Source organism: Eulemur rufifrons, chromosome 1 (assembly GCF_041146395.1).
Source record: "Eulemur rufifrons isolate Redbay chromosome 1, OSU_ERuf_1, whole genome shotgun sequence".
In the NCBI taxonomy this organism is placed as follows: Eukaryota; Metazoa; Chordata; class Mammalia; order Primates; family Lemuridae; genus Eulemur; species Eulemur rufifrons.
The window spans coordinates 56593384-56613145 of record NC_090983.1 but is presented as its reverse complement, the minus strand read 5'-3'; the positions used below and the strand labels follow the sequence as shown (position 1 = coordinate 56613145).

The window sequence follows — 19762 nt, the reverse complement described above, 5'->3', positions numbered from 1 at the left end:
GGTTTGGGAAACTTAAATAAATGTCCATTATAGCCTTAGGGGAGGGTTTCCTGTTTTATGGAATGAGTCCATTAGCATTTAAGTTAAAGTTGCTGCTTTAAAATAGTGGGGTGCTACAATGACTTTTTTTGTTAGCCATTATTTGTGAGAAATAAAATACAGGGAATGAGTAAAAAAAGAAAGAAAAAGAAGGAAGGAAGAAAGAAAAGAAAAGGAAGGAAAGGGAAGGAAGGAAGGGAAGGAAGAAAGGAAAGAAGGAGCAAGAAAGATGTGCACAGTAGAATTATTCTGTGTACTCCTTGGCATTTTGCTTTCCTTTTTCTTCTTGAGTTCTTATTTTCATACCATTCATTTCTCTCAGAGGAGGTTGTCCCACTGAAAATACAGGTAGTCCTCACTTTGCACAGTTGTACAGGACCATAAAAATAACTGTGCAAGTTGACAATATATAATGTGATCTTAATAATAAATGGGAAAAAATATGATTGTCCCGTGACCTTCAAAATTTTTGTTGGAACATTAAAAACTCTCTTACTGTTATAAATGCATAGTGAAATGAAAAAAAAAACAGTAAGACTAATATTTACTTAGTATGTTGTAATCTTTCTTTCTCTTTCTTTCTTTTTCTTCTCTTTTTTCTTTTCTTTCTCAGTGTCTCTTGCTCAATCACTGGGCTAGAGTGCAGTGGCATCGTCATAGCTCACTGCAACCTAAAACTCCTGAGCTAAAGTGATCCTCATGCCTTAACCTCTGGAGCAGCTAGAACTACAGGCACGTGCCACCATGGCCCACTAATTTTTTCTATTTTTTGTAGAGATGGGGTCTTGCTTTTGCTAAGGATGGTCTCGAACTCCGGAGCTCAAGCAATCCTCCCACCTTGGCCTCCCAGATTACACTGCAATTTAAAATATTAGAAACATTGAGGATTGAAGTATTTTATTTCTTTGTAAAAAAACTTATCAAGAGTAGTTTGAACAGTTCCTTGTCTTCTTGCCACAGAATTTACAATATGGAGTGACCATCTTTCTATGCCTTGGTGAATTGGCATACTCTAAGTTTGGATCGGCTTCCAAGGTATTATCCTTCGCACTAAGTAGCCCTGGCTACACATCTGGATTCTCTCCAAGGGTACAAGCATCAGCATTCCCACGATCAGCTATTTCCTCTACAACTTCATTATGTTCACTTCAAATTTCATTCACAGCATTATCACTTTTTATTTCCTTGCTACACTTTCATCCTTCTTGGCCAATACCCTTTTTCAATTATCCATTTTTGTAAAACGTCACACAGCAGATGTTTCACAGGCAGACAAGGAGGCAACACAATTACAAGCCTTGCTGTCTGTCTGTGAACTGAATAACAGATGCACAGTGATCAATCACTGACAGACTTTGAAAGAAGAGATGTGATTGGTCACTGATCATGATGCACATCTGCTAATGTAGTAATTTGTGGACCTGAAAAGCTAGCCCCAAAATTTGCATTTATGCAATTACTCATAGTTAATACACCACAGTAACTGAAATTTAAACCTTGTTCTTAAGGGACAGGTGTTATTTAACTAAACTGTGGTAATTAAAATTCATGCATTTGTAGCCATTAAAAGAAAGAATTTTCTGTATATTTTATACTTGAAAATCTTTTATTAATCATCTCTTAACCTCTCTAACAAAATGTATATATATTAAAATTTTAACTGTTCTATGTCCTTGATTATTTTTAAAATTCTGACCTGATTAACATAATTATTATAATTAATCAAAAAACATAAATCAAAAGTTAAAAATTATCAAAAAATATTTCAATCTTGATTAGTGGGGCTATCTTCTTTTTATTTAGGGCATATGCCCTTAGTTGAATATTGCTTACTGCTGGAATGAGACGGCATTTAGGATCAATGATATTCCTATCATTTTTATGGATATTAATCCCTGAGAAAATGTGTTCACATAGACAAACAGATCAAATTTTGTTATGGTAATGCCACTTATTTCATGAATTCTTTCCAAGTTATCTGTCAAAAGTCTTCTTTCACTTTTCACTTTTGTTGAAAACAAGAAATTGGAAACTTCTGGCTTGCAAAAGTATTTTTACCCAGTCATTGGGAATGTGGTGGCCTTATAAATTTTGCCTACTTTTTTTTTTTACTTACCAGCAACTTGTTTAATCCAGTATATAAATACAGTACACAAAATTTTTCTATCTATATCCATCATCTACACACATTGATAATGATATCACAATTAGCATATCAAACATTTAATGGCATGGCTGTATTTAGTGGGAAGATGTACTAAAAAGGGAAAAACAATTATTATTTGTAGAACCAGGAGTCCTTTGAAAGGTGAAGTGTGATGTCAATAAAACATCTAATTCCATGCTATGCTTAATATCTGCGAAATTGCTTATGTCTCATTTCCATGGTGGCTCTTCATTTCTTTAAAACTTGAAATCACAGATGGCACATCTGTTTTCTTGAAGTGTCATTAATTTATTTGACTTATGAGAGCTAATTATATGTTTCTGAATGCATCAAATCTATCAACACTTGCAATAGTCTCTTTGATAAAACATGTGATAAAGAGAAACTATTCCAGGCAATATCCTTCAAAACCTGCCCTGGGCAAAGTGAAGCAGTCTAATAGTGTATACATATATATATATATATACACACACACACATACTTTACATACATACACACACACACACACACACACACACTGATATACATGTTTACCAATAATTCACTACCAAGGAACATCAGGCAGTGGAAACATATGTTTTAATTGGTCCGTGCAGCAATCTGAAATAACTGCACAAGTGACAATATAGTGAATTCTATTATTCAAAAATCACTTATTATTACATGTAGTTATGATACTAAAAGCCCTTGCTCTAAGTTAGAAGGAGCCGATGATATTTTCTATGCACAAACTTGGCAAACAGTAACTATAGCTACAAAAATAGCCATCTCTATACTTTGGTGACAAAAATATTTAATAGAATGCTCCTTAAATCAGTCACAATTGCATCCTTGAATGGCAACACTGACAATAGCATCACTATCAGTTATGAAGGGCAAACTATAATTACAATTAACTACAAAGTTTGTAATTTTTTTCTTTTTTTTTTGAGACAGAGTCTCACTTTGTTGCCCAGGCTAGAGTGAGTGCCGTGGCGTCAGCCTAGCTCACAGCAACCTCAAACTCCTGGGCTCAAGCGATCCTCCTGCCTCAGCCTCCCGAGTAGCTGGGACTACAGGCATGCGCCACTATGCCCGGCTAATTTTTCTATATATATATTTTTAGTTGTTCATATAATTTTTTTCTATTTTTTTTTAGTAGAGACGGGGTCTCGCTCTTGCTCAGGCTGGTCTCGAACTCCTGACCTTGAGCGATCCACCCGCCTCGGCCTCCCAGAGTGCTAGGATTACAGGCGTGAGCCACCGCGCCCGGCCCCTAAAGTTTGTAATTTTTGAAGAATAATAAGATATTAACTTCCAAACTGAGGTGGTAATAGAGAATTAAGTGTAAATGTCCTTTTATTACAATAGCTAACATTTATATACCAAATCCTAAATGCTGTCACATTAGTAATTTTATTTTATCTTTCCAGTAACTTTGTTACCTTGAGAAAGTATTGATATTGTCTATGTCTTACAGATCAGAAAACTAAGGATTAGAGAAGTTTAGTAACTTTTGAAGGCTATATGTTAGATATGTGGCAGAGCTGAACCTTAAGCCTGAAATGAAATCTCATATGGTTTCCTTTTCTACTAAACTGTTTACCAGATGTTGAGATGTTAAACCTTTCATTTTTTTTTTTTTTTTCCTATTTTGGGTCCAACACACATTTTCTTAACTGCGTGAGAATCACCTGCTGCCTTGATTAGAATGCAGATTCCTAAGTCCCCACCCCAGAGAAGTCTGGGGGATGGTAGTTTTGTGGAGTGCTGCATAAGCAGCATCCCATGTAATTCAATTAGGGTGGTCTGATATGTGGAATTAAACTGAAACCACCTGAAGAGAACAAGCAGATGCTATTGATTCAGACAGAGCATGCTGTATACAGTTAGTCTCCATCACTTGCCTTTGGCAGAGGCTCAAAGACAGGCAGGGGAATGGGAAGGCTTTATGAAAGTGAAAAAAAGAAAAGCCCAGGTATGCTCTGACTGGAAGTTGTTGGCATGGGAAAGCTGGAGGTGGGCTACTAGAAGTGGGGGTTATTTTATGTGATTGGTTTGGGGAACATACTTGACTTTGTCAGGTTGGTGCTAAGATGGAAATAGAGGTAAAAGTAGGGAAGTTGGAAATCGTCGACCACTTCGTGACTGTTCTTGTCCAGTTGCTGCAAAGGTTGTGGTTTGGCTTCTTATGTGGTTCTGAGTTCTGTTATCATGTACTGTCTGGCCATTGTCCATCCATCTGTATATTCTGTTCCTCAGACACTCTGAGAAACACACTGGGCCTCTGGTGGTTTCGCCCTGACCACCTTCCTCCCTTAAGGTGGCTAGACTGTAAGGTCCATGAAATACTGTGGACCATCTTTCAAAACTCTATTACTAGTGCCTAGCGCTGTCAGGCACTCATAAGGCACTTAATAAAATCTTGCTAACAAATTTGTGCTCGCTTCAGCAGCACATATACTAAAATTGGAATGACATAGAGAAGACTAGCAATTTTAATTTTTTATCTAAAAAAAATGAATGATACATGAAAATATTTGATACTGGCTTTTGTTGGAACAAGAAAATGAACTTTATGGTATAGCACATGAACATCTTTATGTGAATAGATTGTCACCAAAAAGGCTGGAGGCTGCTCGTTGTCGCTACTGCGCTCTAAATTAAGTAACCCGAATCCTAGCCCTGGCTGACCCCAGTTTTCCTCAAAACTGGTTAACCCGTGATGTGTCAGTCAGTCCCAAAGGCTCCTTCCTGAGCGCTCTGCTGGGGGTGGCATGGCGTCTGTGGGAAAGGGAGGCTACTTCTGGCATTTTGAAGGCAACTCCAGTCCCAGATCTTTAGTTTTGCCACATTCTCTCCACACTTTTCCTATCTCCCCTCACCATTAGGGCCTGGGGTGGTGAGAGCTACTGAGGCAGAGGAAAAAGTACATACACACCCATATATGGTCTTAATTTGGGACTCAGAGTTTATCTAAGAGAAGACGCTCGAGAGTGTGTGTGAGAGAGGGAGAGATAGAGCCAAGGAAAGGGGAAAGCCAGCGGAGCGGGCGGTCTCGGCGAGGAAGCCGTCCCACCTGCTGCGGGGGGGACCTCCGGGGAGGGGCCGCAGCCGCGCTCCCGCCCGCCCCGCCCCGCTCGCAGCGCGGCCGGGCGATGGGGGAGTTCCCGCGAGTGGCCCAGTGCCCAGGCCGTACGGGGGGCTGTTCGGGTGGAGGTGGGGGAGCAGCCGGGACACCAAAATAGGAGCCGCTTGTGGGCTGGAGCAGCACTAGCAGGCAGCCTCCGCCGCGTCTCTTCCAAAGATGGTCAGAGGGTCCGGCGGCGCCCCCGCTCCCACTCGCTGCTAGCCCGCGGGCCAGCACCGCGTCCCGGAGCTTCTGCCGGAGGTAGGTGCTGTGCGGACCCGCCGCCCGCGGCCAGCCGGCACTGAGCGAGCGGGGCCAGGCGCGGGAGGGCGAGGCCGCGCCGCCTCCAGAGCCTGCTTGCGGCAGAAGAGCACAGACAATGGCCGCGCGGGCGCCGGGCAGGGCCGAACGCGGCGCGCGGGGCCGCTTGTGGTGCCCTCCCCACACCTGCGCCGGTGCCCGGCGAGGGCCGTGGGCACCGGGCCCGACGGGCGACACGCAGCGCTCTCGAGTCGAGCCCGCGCCAGGCCCCGGGGCGGGGCGGTCTCCGGGCGGGAACGTGGGACTGGGGCCCAGGCGCGGGGCGCGCGGGGCGCGCGGAAACCCCTGCAGCGGGCGCGGGGGACGGGGCGCAGGCCGGAGGGGCTGCGCCAGGCCGGTCCGCTTTCCTTTATCTCCTTGCTTAAGCTAAAAGGCACGAGGTTACCCTTTTCTGATGTTTTTTCTTGCCCACTTATATTTCAGTCATCCCTTTCTTGGCATTTCGATGTGATTTGAAAGGGAGACGGAGCTAGGGGAAAAGGTTAAATTGGGGCCGGGCTGAGCTGAGGCGGCCAAGGGCCGGCCTCGAGTGGGGTAACCCCTGGGACACTTGGCTTGCCTGGTGTGGGACTCCTCTCAGACCGCCAGGCCAGGGCAGACTGCGGAGACTGGGTGAATGGGTTAGCAAATCAGTATTCTCAAAAGAACCACTGTGAAATCTGGGGGCCTCATTTCAGGCTCCTCGATACCCTGAATTTCAATTGACCACCGTATAAATTATGAAACAGTCCATCCCCATTTTGCATTTGTTACTTAGAATGCTGAACTTAACCTAGTTTTGGGGTATCCGATGCTAGTCAATCATTAGAATGATTGGAATATTTAGCATTGATTATTTGAGGTAATGTACAAAATTGAAATACATTTATTATTTCATGTTTATTGCAGCCATGGCTCTAAAAGGACAAGAAGATTATATTTATATTTTCAAGGATTCGACACATCCAGTGGATTTTCTGGATGCATTCAGAACATTTTACTTGGATGGATTATTTACTGATATTACCCTTCAGTGTCCTTCAGGCATAATCTTCCATTGTCACCGAGCTGTTTTAGCTGCTTGCAGCAATTATTTTAAGGCAATGTTCACAGCTGACATGAAAGAAAAATTTAAAGATAAAATAAAACTGTCTGGCATCCACCATGATATTCTGGAAGGCCTTGTAAATTATGCATACACCTCCCAAATTGAAATAACTAAAAGAAATGTTCAAAGCCTGCTTGAGGCAGCAGATCTGCTACAGTTCCTTTCAGTAAAGAAGGCTTGTGAGCAGTTTTTGGTAAGGCACTTGGATATTGATAATTGTATTGGAATGCACTCCTTTGCAGAATTTCATGTGTGTCCAGAATTAGAGAAGGAATCTCGAAGAATTCTGTGTTCAAGGTTTAAGGAAGTATGGCAACAAGAAGAATTTCTGGAAATCAGCCTTGAAAAGTTTCTCTTTATCTTGTCCAGAAAGAATCTCAGTGTTTGGAAAGAAGAAGCTATCATAGAGCCTGTTATTAAGTGGACTGCTCATGATGTAGAAAATCGAATTGAATGCCTATATAATCTACTAAGCTATATCAACATAGACATAGATCCAGTGTATTTAAAAACAGCTTTAGGTCTTCAAAGAAGCTGCCTACTAACTGAAAATAAGATACGCTCTCTAATATACAATGCCTTGAATCCCATGCATAAAGAGATTTCCCAGAGGTCCACAGCCACAATGTATATCATTGGAGGCTATTACTGGCATCCTTTATCAGAGGTTCACATATGGGATCCTTTGACAAATGTTTGGATTCAGGGAGCAGAAATACCAGATTATACCAGGGAGAGCTATGGTGTTACATGTTTAGGACCCAACATCTATGTAACTGGGGGCTACAGGACAGATAACATAGAAGCTCTTGACACAGTGTGGATCTATAACAGTGAAAGTGATGAATGGACAGAAGGTTTGCCAATGCTCAGTGCCAGGTATTACCACTGTGCAGTCACGTTGGGTGGCTGTGTCTACGCTTTAGGTGGTTACAGAAAAGGGGCTCCAGCAGAAGAGGCTGAGTTCTATGATCCATTAAAAGAGAAATGGATTCCTATTGCAAACATGATTAAAGGTAAGTGCAGACTATGTTTATTCTGTATGTTTTAGATGTCTTGGTTTAGGCCAGCAGTCTCATTTCTCAACTTTGGGATGCTGTGTAGAAACTATAGTGGATTACACAACCAATGTTGCACAGAATGTTCCAGGTAAAAACATAGCATAGCATAGTCTTCAACTTGTCTCAGAGTTATGTGATTAGAGTATACTGCTCTAATAGAAAAGAAATATCATTTATATAAGGAAACAGTATATTTCATTTTACTTTACATTGTAACTCTAGATCTTTTTCTAGATCTTGCTTCAAGTCTTAAGAATTTATACTTAAGTGAAAGGCTAAATGAAGAGACAAATCTGGATAGTTTTATTAGTTCATGTTTTAATTTTTTTTCTTGCTTTTAAAATTGAACACTTTTCATTTCTGCTTTTAACTATTCAACTTTTTTCCTCTTAAAATACACTGATCATCTCTCAAGAGGTCCTTCATTAAAACCTTGGAAGGTTTGTTCCCTACACAGAGTAACAAAGTATATTCTCTCAAGAACTAGAAACAAATAACCTCTGCTTTTTGTGATTCAGTCTTGTCTCATAACTTAAAGCACGGGGGCAGACACCATACCCTCCCTCACGTGGTCCACGGAGCCAGGCACACTACTGGATCTCAATATCTGTCTGATAAACACTGTGGTGTTTTCTTCTGTATTTGGTGATATATTAGCTTTGCTCTCCTTCTCTCCCACTGGAAAAAAAGTTAAACTGGAATCTTTTTCATTACATTTATTCTTTGGTGCTAGGGAGTTGTTCCTAAACAGCTGGTAGGTTGTTACTAAATTTTGTCCCAAATGATTCTTCCCAGGCCTTTCTGTTTCTTTTTTAATGCTAGAGAGGGTATGGGAATTTGACCTGGTCTGGAAATCTGACCTGGTATGATCCTTGGATGACAAGCAGGAAGCTGAGAGGCAGAATGGTCTTGTGATCAGGCACACTGCTTCTGTAGCTAAACTGCTTGGGTCCAAATCCACTTACTTGCTGGTAAGTTTGGATAAATTATTTAGTCTCACTGTGCCCCAGTTTTGCCAATGAAGATGTCAATATTACCTAGCCTAAGGTCACTGACAGGAGTGACCTTATGCTTGTGAAGTGCTTAGAACAGTATCTGACAGAGTAAGCACTCAGTAAATGTTACACATAATTGTCATGAACATCATTATAGAAGAACATGTTGGCTTTGATAGGCAGAAATATCTTTCATACTAAATCATGACCACTCTTATACATGCCCACAGGTTTAGCGATAGTTGGTAGGGTGGGAGAAGGTAGCTTAAAGCCTATTGCTATTGCTGCTCTGGTTTTTGGTTTTGCCAGAGCTTGATGGCTGCTTACCAACTCCAGGATAGTTCGGAATGTCCTGATTCTTCTCCTGAAAAAGAAACAAGAAAAGTAATATTTTAGCTGCTATTGTAAACCTGGATTTACATTTCTGCTTCTGATTCTTGATAATGAGGTAACAGTGGTTATCAGTGGTTTTGTGAGCATATTTTTTTGAGGATGGAAGTTTATTACTTTGCTGAAATTTTAAAAAATTGTGTTTGAAACAGTGCTTGCTGAAAAGAAAATGTATCTACTGTGAAAGAAAGCCATATGTGTTCTTGCCTTAGCTTTGAGTGGAATAGGAGACCCTCATACCCTAAAGGTCTCCCCACTTCCCAGCTGGCTCTGAAATTCTAGTTTTATACTTGTAACTTGAATCTTTGATTCTTGTTTATATCTATCTACTCATCCAAGGGAAGGGTAACAATTTTTGTCAGTTATATGCAGTTTTGACTAGTATTTGTTCTGATGGTTAGACTCATACTGAACTTTTAGTTTCCCATTTTTCTGTAGAAAGGATAACATTTTTCTCAGTTTGTTTTATTTTGTTGTCATGAAGTGAACTAGCAGCTTTCCGTGGTAGTGAGAACTTAATTTGGATAAATTCATTTCCTTTTTTGGTCTAGGGATGTGATGTACAGAGAAGAAATAAATACTTGGCTGTGTAGGAACTACTAAATTTTTTTTTTTCCCATAAAAACCCTACTTTTATTTTGAAGTAGAAATGAACAAGAAGATTCATTTATGTGTATCCCGCACATAACAGTGCTAAGTAAAAGTTGGTGGAAAGACAAAACCAACTTTTCAACTAAAATGAACCTCATCATCTTTCTTCCTCTCTTTATCTTCCCCTGCTGAACCCATTTCCTCCTTCTCCTTACTTTCTGTGGCATCAGTGTTTCCTAGTTTTCCCAGCTCAGAACCACTGAATCAGTCTGGTTTGTCTCTGACTCAGTCAGTTATTCATCAAGGACTATGTTTTAGCTCTGTCTCTTGCCTCTGTGCTTTTCCCTCCATACCCCATCTAAATCAGGCCCTCGATACTCCTCAACTGGGCCAGTACCTGGATCTTTCTGACACCTGTCCTCCTCCCCTTCCCTTCCTCTGTTTAAAAACCTTAAAAAATCCCACTGAATTAAGTCCAGATTCTTAGTTGGGTGTCAATATCCTTTACCATGTGGCTTCAACTTACCATGCCAGCCTTAATTCCCATGCAACAATGTGCCACCTGCCCTGGTCAAACTGGGCTATTTGACGTTGTCCAGTAAGCCTATGCACTCGCCTGTCCCTCTGCCTAGAATGTCTTCCTTTCACCTCTACCTGCCAAAGTCCTACCTACCAAGGGTGGGGTCAAATTCTGCCACCACCTGCTGCGATTTCCACAGTCAAAAGCATTGTCTCTTTGCTCTGACCGTTCACAGTCATTCATTTTTCCCTTTCTTATGGTAGTTTTTCTATTCTAGACCTTGTGTTCTAATTACAGTCATGCTTTGCTTAACAACATGGGAGGGGGTACATTTTCAAAAATTCGTCATTAGATGATTTCTCATTGTGTGAACATCATGGAATATACTTACATAAACCTAGATGTATAGTCTACTACAGACCTAGGCTATATGGCATAGCCTATGGCTCCTGGGCTACAAACCTGTACTAAATACTGTAGGCAATTATAACACAATGGTCAATATTCATCTATCTAAACATAGAAAAGGTACAGTAAAAATATGATATAAAAGATTAAAAAAAAAAAATGGTGCAACTGTATAGGACATTAACCATGAATGGCGCTTGTAAGGCTGGAAGTTGCTCTGGGTGAGTCAGTGAGTGGTGAGTGAATGTGAAGGCCTATAGACTTTACAAAAAAAAAAAAAAAAAATTCTTTCTTCAATAATAAATTAATGTTAGCTTACTACAACTTTTTTACTTTATAAACTTTTAAATTTTTTAAAAAACTTTTTAACTCTTTTGACACTTAGCTTAAAACACAAACACATTGTACAACTATATAAAAATATTTTTTTCATATCCTTATTCTATAAGCTTTTTTCTATTTAAAAAATTTTTTTTTTTTTTTTTTTTTACTTTTTAAGCTCTTTGTTAAAACTAACACCATTAGCCTAGCCCTACATAGGGTCAGGATCATCAGTATCACTGTCCTTCACCTCCACACCTTGTCCCACTGGAAGGTCTTTAGGGGCAGTAACACATGGAGCTGTCATCTCCTATAATAACAATGCCTTCTTCTGGAATGCCTCTTGAAGGACCTGCCTGAGGCTCTTCTTGAGGAGTAGGTTTGTTTACACCAGCATCACCACAAACACGTGAGTAATACTTTGAGCTATGTCTTTATAACAACTATGATGATGTCTCTAGGTGATAGGAAATTTTTAGCTCCATCAAATCTTATGAGGCCACCATCATATGTGTGGTCTGCAGTTGACTGAAATGTCATTGTTATGTGGTGCATGACTGTATTCGTATGCATGTCTCACCGTCTTTTAAAAGAACACAAGGAGCTTTCCTTTTTTATTATTTTATCCCTCATAGCACCTAGCACAATACCTTGCATTTACCATCAATAATAACAAAAACAATAATAAATTTTGCTCAGTATTCACTGCCAAAAAGAATGAAGATCAATCTAAAGATGTGATTTTAATTAACACACAGGTGTGGGAAATGCTACTGCCTGTGTCTTACATGAAATTATCTATGTCATTGGTGGCCACTGTGGCTACAGAGGAAGCTGCACCTATGACAAGGTCCAGAGCTACAATTCAGATATCAATGAATGGAGCCTCATCACCTCCAGTCCACATCCAGGTAACAAAATACTATCTCAACTAGTATTTGTTGTGATGCAGTTTATCAGTGTAAGGGATGGCAAAAAAATGGGCTGGAAATAGAAAATGCTAATTTTATAGTAGACTACATATGGGTATAATTAAAAGGCTCAAAATATTCATATATCCATCTAACAATAATCATGATTAGATTTCAGGTAGATTGCGTCTGCAGATATTTTCCCTGATGTCTTTACACAATGCACATTTTAAGCCTATGTAGTTAAAGGTGATAGTTTCTTTTAAAATTTTTTTTCACTTAGGTTCTTTTTTGTGTTTCCTTTTCCTTTATTATGTGCTTTCTTTCATTTACTGCATGCATTATATAAAACACGCTTTTTATAAACAGTTAAAAAGCACTGATCTACCTATCAAATGGGAAGAGTACCTGGTGATTGGAGTTCAGCTACAGATTATTTCCTCTTTTAGAAGCATGTTCCTTCTGGATTTCAATTACTATTAAGCACTCACTCCTACAATGTGCAGAGCCCTACATTGGCCTCACCTTAACTACCATAAGGAGGACAGTGTTGTCTGCCCATGGATTGGTCTGCCTTCTTTGATGTCTTTTGTTCTTTGACTTTTCTCTTTGTGAAGAGCTTGGGGGGAGCACAGGTTTTAGCCTATTACAGTTATGCCATGTGTTTAAGTTTTTTTCATTAGGAAAGATTCATATCATCATATCACCATATCACTTTGAATCATTTTCCACTGAGCATCAGGATTCCATGTGGGTCACTGGAGAGGGTAGTTGAAATTCACAAGCTTGAACTGTCTCAGAGTAAAAGTAATAGGGAATCTTCTTGAGCATTTACCATAGGTCAAGCACTGGCTAAGCACATTGTATGTAAGATGATCTTAAATTCTCACTATAGCTCTATGACCAGATGTTGTTTATCACCGTTTTACATATTTGGAAATGGAGACTTAGAAAGGATAAGTAACTTTCCCAAGGTCACACGATTTGAAAGTAGTGGACCAGAATTCACATTCTGGCAGTCTGAATTCTTCACCCTGTGCTGTAACCACTAAGCAGTCTGCCTCTTAAGGGAAGCTCTCTTGCTTTTGACCACTACAGCTACTTCCAGGCCATAAATCATCTATCTCATCTTATGGTTCAGGTGGAGCACACCTAAATCTGGTGCTACATCTCCATATGCCACAGGCTGTGTGTAAAAAGAAACTTCAGCCACAGGCTGCCCTGGCTCTGAAGACATCATGGAGGGCATAGGCTTCTGTCTCCTAGTAGCCCACATGTACCATCCCAGACTCTCTGTTGTGATCACTGAAGTTATAAAAGAAAGTAATCATAACAACTCATATTGAGTAATAGTTAGCATCTATTCAGTAAGTGTGTACCAGGCACTAACTATTCCAATAATTTTACATGTATTAATTTATTTAAACCTCACAATAATTCTATGAGGTAGATATAGTTATTATCTCATTTTACAGGCCACGAAGGCAGAGAAATTAAATAAATTGCTGAAGGTCAGCCAGCTATTGCTTATTAGAGGTGAGGTTGAATCCCAGACAGTCTGGCTTGGAGCCGTTCTCTTACCAACTTCACTATTAACTCATTTGAACCTCATGTTAACCTCATGAGTTAGATATTACTGTGCCCATTTTGTGGACAGACTTGTGTTTACAAAGAAAATCCAATGCATTAAAAGTCAGCTTAACAAATTAGAGGGCAGTTATTTATATTATAAATTTAATATATATTTCATAAAGCTATTCCCTTAAAAATTAATGTCCCATGACATATTTAAATTGCATATAGCTTAGTAACTACTTGAAAAGAGTCTAAAAGGCAGTGTGACTTAATCCAAAGTATTAAAAGCCATAGAAAATTGAAAATCAATCCAAAATAAATATTAAACTACAGTATGAATCAATGGGAACATATAATGCCACTTGTAAAGTTTTGATTTACATTGGACTTTTTCCTGACAAAATTTGAAAAACAGGTATCAAATTAGCATCTTGCATGATATGCTCTATTTAGCTTTCACTGTGCTTAAAATATTTTTGAACTGGCTTGTTACCACTATATAAAATTTAGGAGATTTCAAATAAAAATCATGATTTCTGGCCTGTAGAAAAATTGGAATATCTAGCAGCCTTGGGCACATATTCCAGGCAACAATCACTGGAGCCAGGTTGTAGCTGTTCCTATTAGAGGAGGTTTGTATGCTCCATTTCACCAGGATCCCTGCAATTCTCATCACATCACAGACCTAGGGGGCCTGTGCTGTTGTTTTTCTTACCCCTGGCCTGCTTCACTCAGCTGGTCTATTATCTCCTTAAGCTCTTGAAGGCATTTGCATCTGCATCCACTGAATTATATATGCAAGGTATGCTTCTTTGGCACTTTACCAGCACCTCTTGAGGAATATAAAATGTCAGTCTTGAGTTGACCTTATATAGATACATAGTTAGATTAAGAAGAAATGACTACTATTATTTTTTAAAGTATTATAAATGTTATCTTTTATCTTAACTCCTTTAACAGGGTAGCTTTGTATAATTGAAAAACATGGGGTTACTGTTTAATTAAAATTCAAGATGACATTTATTGAGACCCTACATTGGGAAAGGTAGTATTCTGGTAATTGTGTAAGATGCAAAAATGACTAAGTGCTAGTCTCTACTGCCACAGGAACTCAGAATCTAGTAGCAAATATGCATACATAATGGGAATACAGAAGAATCTTTGGTAAGTTCTGTAATACACAAAGAAATGATGTTGGCCGGGCACGGTGGCTCACACCTGTAATCCTAGCACTCTGGGAGGCCGAGGCGGGCGGATTGTTTGAGCTCAGGAGTTTGAGACCAGCCTGAGCAAGAGCGAGACCCCATCTCTACTAAAAAAAATAGAAAGAAATTAGATGGACAACTAAAACTATAGAAAAAATTAGCCAGATATGGAGGCACATGCCTGTAGTCCCAGCTACTTGGGAGGCTGAGGCAGAAAGATTGCTTGAGCCCAGGAGTTTAAGGTTGCTGTGAGCTAGGCTAACGCCACGACATTCTAGCCCGGGCAACAGAGTGAGACTCTGTCTCAAAAAAAAAAAAAAAAAATGCTGTTGAACTTGAGAACAGAGAGAGCTTAAGTCTAATTGAGGAAAATCTGGCACTCTTAGAATGCTTGTATTGGTAGGTAGTTATGATTATGGGTAGGTAGAAAAAATTAGCTGGGCATGGTGGCCCATGCCTGTAGTCCCAGCTACTTGGGAGACTAAGGCAGGAGTTTGGCTTGAGCCCAGGAGTTTGAGGTTGCTGTGAGCTCTGATGACACCACTGCACTCTAGCAACACTCTGTCTCCAAAAAACACAACAACAACAAAAAAAACAAAAAACAAGAAGAGAACCCCTTTTAGAACAGATTGGGAGAAAAACAGAAGGCAAGGAGCTCTGCTAAGACTGCTGTGTTAATAATCAAGCAGATGAGGAATGCTGAAAGCCTGAAGGAGTGGTAGAAGTAGAAAAAGAGAGGCAGGTATGAGAAATATTATGGATTCAACAGCTGGTTGCTTCCTTGGCTGATTGGATACTGGTGATGAGGGAGAATAAGGAGTTGACAGTGATTCCAGGGTCTCCAGCCAGTTGCCTGGGAGGATGGAGGGTACTGAAGGAGGAACCAATGAGGAGGGAGAAGAGGGGAGGAGATGAGCTCAGTTTTGAAGTTGAGGTGAAGGACTAGTTGGAGAACCCAAAAGAGCTGTCCAGCAAGCAGTGGGAAATGTGGGTCTGCTGCACAGGAAGAGACATGTAACTAAATATAGAGATCTAGGAGTTGCTTGCTTGGATGATGGCTGTGGGTATGGGGATGAATGAGATGCCTTGGGAGGACAGGCCCAGCAAGACAGTTACGGCCAGAATCTTGGGAAACAGGCTGAGTTGAAGAATGGGCTGAGGAAGAAGAGTACGTGAAGAACAGGGAAGGAGCAGTAGATGACAAAGGAAAGGGCCAATGGAGAGCTGTATCAAGTGGGGAGAGAGAGAGCTCTCTCCTCGACCTGCCATTTATTTACTTGCCTGTACAGTGGCTTAACCTCTTGGGGCTTACTTTCCAGTAAAATAAGGAAGTTGGACTACATAAGCTTTATAAGTCCTTTCAGTGAGAACAATCTTAGGGGAAAAAATCGAAATCTATTCCAATGGATATCATGGTTGTCTCTGAACCCCTCTATCTCTTTGTTCACATCACTTATGTTAACTCTGAATACAACTGCCACGTGTTTATTTTAATACTTGTGTGTAAACTCTTAGCGCCGTGACTGTGCTAGGAGCACAGTAAATAAGACAGTCCCATGGCCTTACTAGCCTAGAGGAGCTGAATGTCAAAAAACACAGTTACAGCTGAGGAAGGAAAAGTTCCTATCAACAGTAACAGAACATTGTGTGTTGTATTTGGCTAACAGGAAAAAGAATCAGGAATCACTTTCTTTTAAACATTTTTACTGCTATAGGAAGACTGAGATACCTTTGTTAACATAAAAATCACAAATTGAGGATTTTTTGGTAAACTTTGAATAACTTAAGAAAAGCCTAGTAGGCTCATTGTTAATCACTTATACCAGCTGATAAAATTTTTGAACCACCCTTAATTTTCACAATAACCATTGATGGAATGATTCATATAATTTATATGAACAGTTTTTCACAAGTACTTGAAACTAACTCATATAAAAATTCTACATATATGTAACTGGAAAGTAAACAAATGAGTTTTTAACAGGTAGGAGAATTATTTCTTTGAATAACTGAAAATATTTAAATTGAATTGAAACTTAAGAACAATATGTGGAATCAAAGCAAAGATGCCCTCTTCTGAAACTTTCCTTAGCCTTGAAAACCTAGGTAGTGGGGCCAGGCATGGTGGCTCATGCCTGTAATCCCAGAACTTTGGGAGGCCAAGGTGGGAGGATCTCCTGAGGCCAGGAGTTCAAGACCAGCCTGAATGACATAGCAAGACCCCATCTCTGCAAAAAATAAAAAATTAGTCAGGCGTGATGGTGTCTGTAGTCCCAGCTACTTGGGACGCTGAGGTAGGAGGATCACTTGAGCCCAGGAGTTTGAGGTTGCTATGATCTAGGCTGACGCCATGGCATTCTAGCCCAGGTGACAGAGCAAGACTCTGCATCAAAAAAAAAAAAAAAAGCAACCACCCAATCTAGGTAGCAAGAACTTTACTGATAAGAAGTTGTCTTCCACTCTTAAAGAGGAAATCACATTTCTGATTGTACATTCTTTCTAAAGAAGGGCTCGCTTATAAGATTTTCCTCCACATGAGAGTGTGGGCACACATTGGGGCTCAAGAGGGTACCAGGTCTAATTCATTCATTGATCCAACAAACATTTATTAAACAAGGAACATCCCAGATAATGAAAAGTGCTATGGAGAGAATTAAAATAGCACGATGTGGTAGGCATGCCTCACTGACCATTTCAGGTTGGATGGCAAGGAAGGCCCTCTGGGGAGGTGACAGTAAGATAAGATCTGAGTGACAAGAAGAAAGCAACCCTGCAAAGACCTGGGAAAAGGAGAAACTTCAAGGCAGAAGGAACTGCTCAGCAACAGCCAGTTAAATCTTTATTTGTTGTAATGTAAGTGCCACTGACAAATCCTCCTCTTCCTTCAGGGCTGCAGCTGGAAGTATTTGAGTGTAATTTTATGACTGATAATCCTAGAGAATGAATTACTGGGCTAGGTGTGATGTTAAAAGTGGGAGTGTGGAAGAAATAGGGCGGGGACTAGGATGAGGCCAGTGAGACGTTTGAGGCACAGAATTTAAGGAGTCGCTCAGAGAGTGACTCAAGAGAGTTGTGCCTCCCTACATTCTGCAACTTAAGCACCTTACTCGCCTCACCATCATCACAGCCGTGGGAAGAAGGGAGAGGAAGTAGAGTTGTGAAACGTCCTTGTGCCTTGAAGAGCCAACAGATTTGGATGTGGAGGAGGAGATGAATAAAATGGGAAACACTACAGCAGCCTAGGAAGGGGGCCCCTAGATATAGACTTCCAGCCCCAGGACACCCAGATCCCACATAGCAGCCCTCTGCCGGGGGCACCTTGCCCAGCTTCTGAGGGTAATAGACTCTCATACCCCACAAATCTGGGTGTGTATTTCTCTAACTTCCGACGTCCATAGCTGGACCAGCAGTGTGAAGCAAGCGAGGCCATCCTGTGTGGCACCTGTGGCAGCAGACAAGACAGATTGTCTGCCACTGGTTACAGGGATAGCTGCCAGGATCCGAAGGAACCTACACCAGCTTACCTAGTGTATCTTCCTAGAAGAAGGACTCTACTGCTACCATCTTGACAGATAGGTGTCAAATAAAAGGTTTCTGTATTGGGAAATTCCCAGAAGGGTGGTGGTCTGTGGGATGAATTCCTCCTTGGCATCTTGCAAAGCCAACTGAAGGATGAGCTGAGGGACAATGGGAGTGTGGCAGGAATGAGTGATTTGAATCAGGTGACAGGGAATGGATTTTAAGCCTCAGTATTGCAGTGCTGTGTGCCACAATTAAAATGTCACCACTATATTTTTGTGTGCTAAGTTGGAAGGGATTATTACATCACCACACTATGGTATCTCCTTTATTTGTTATACTAAAAAATTGCTCTTTTTTTTCTTTTTAAAAGAATATGGATTATGCTCAGTTCCATTTGAAAATAAGCTCTATCTAGTCGGTGGACAAACTACAATCACGGAATGCTATGACCCTGAACAAAATGAATGGAGAGAGATAGCTCCCATGATGGAAAGGAGGATGGAGTGCGGTGCTGTCATCATGAATGGATGTATTTATGTCACTGGAGGATACTCCTACTCCAAGGGAACATACCTTCAGAGCATTGAGAAATATGATCCAGATCTTAATAAGTGGGAAATAGTGGGCAATCTCCCAAGTGCTATGCGGTCTCACGGGTGTGTTTGTGTGTATAATGTCTGATTGAATCTGCAGAAATGGCCAGGTAATCACTGTTTCAGAGTATAGTGAGAAAAAAATGGAATGTAGGGTTTGGAGTTCCTTACTTGTTATTGTGATCTGACACATGACAGGGGATCGGTAGATTTTAATTCTTAACCCCACTCTACTCCCAAACCCAGTGCTTAATGGGCAAGAAAAATCTTACGTATATATACAATCGAATAAGTGGGGTTAACCCCTATAATCTCTGCTTTTCAAAGGTGATATGGAATATTTGACACTTGGTAAAATGTGAAATACTTCTGTAGTGAATCTTTTCCTCCTGGTAGCATCAACACTGGGGATGGGTCAGAATCATTCTGCGGAATGAAATGTCTCTTAAGAGCCATTAACTAGTAGGAATTTGAAATTTAAAGAGGGAATCTTCTCTACCTCTACAAAATCAACACTTAAAATTTTCTTTTCATCTTTAGAATTATTTAGAATGGAGATTTACTTTAAGTCTAGTTTTTTTCCCTTTGTAGTGTAGATAATTTATTGTTGTTATTCTTTATTTACTGACTACCAGATATATATAAAATAATGTGCAAAGGATTATTACTGTTCAAAGAGTTTACAAACTAAAAGAATGGCAAGTATGAAAAATTGCAGAGAAGATAGTTAAATATTTGCTTATGCTAAGGGCTATTTTTAATTTTCAGCTTTGATGTAAATTGCTGGCTTAGGTGTCTTTAGTTTAAGCATGTTAGGAAGTGCTCTTTATTCTTACATGTAAATACATGTCTGCTTATAAAGTTGAATTTCAGAAAGCATGTAGAACAGTTGTGGTATAGTAGAGAATACCTTGACAAGAAGATAATTAGCATTCATTTCTCAGCTC

At 40.2% G+C, this 19762-nt stretch overlaps 1 protein-coding gene across 1 annotated transcript; it reads left to right on the top strand.

The window, feature by feature from the left end:
* Positions 1-6526: 6526 nt before the first annotated feature.
* Positions 6527-18903, top strand: KLHL23 (kelch like family member 23). Its single transcript, XM_069471482.1, has 3 exons — positions 6527-7739; positions 11768-11920; positions 18593-18903. Exons 1-3 carry the CDS (start codon positions 6527-6529, stop codon positions 18901-18903), a joined length of 1677 nt encoding a protein of 558 aa, XP_069327583.1.
* Positions 18904-19762: the final 859 nt, after the last annotated feature.

Bases quoted from the DNA above. Each gene is read 5' to 3' on its own strand.
- KLHL23 (XM_069471482.1), top strand. From the start codon at position 6,527: ATGGCTCTAAAAGGACAAGAAGATTATATTTATATTTTCAAGGATTCG. The intron at 7,740-11,767 runs GTAAGTGCAGAC...ATTAACACACAG, and splicing joins TATTGCAAACATGATTAAAG to GTGTGGGAAATGCTACTGCC. The intron at 11,921-18,592 runs GTAACAAAATAC...TCTTTTTAAAAG, and splicing joins CACCTCCAGTCCACATCCAG to AATATGGATTATGCTCAGTT.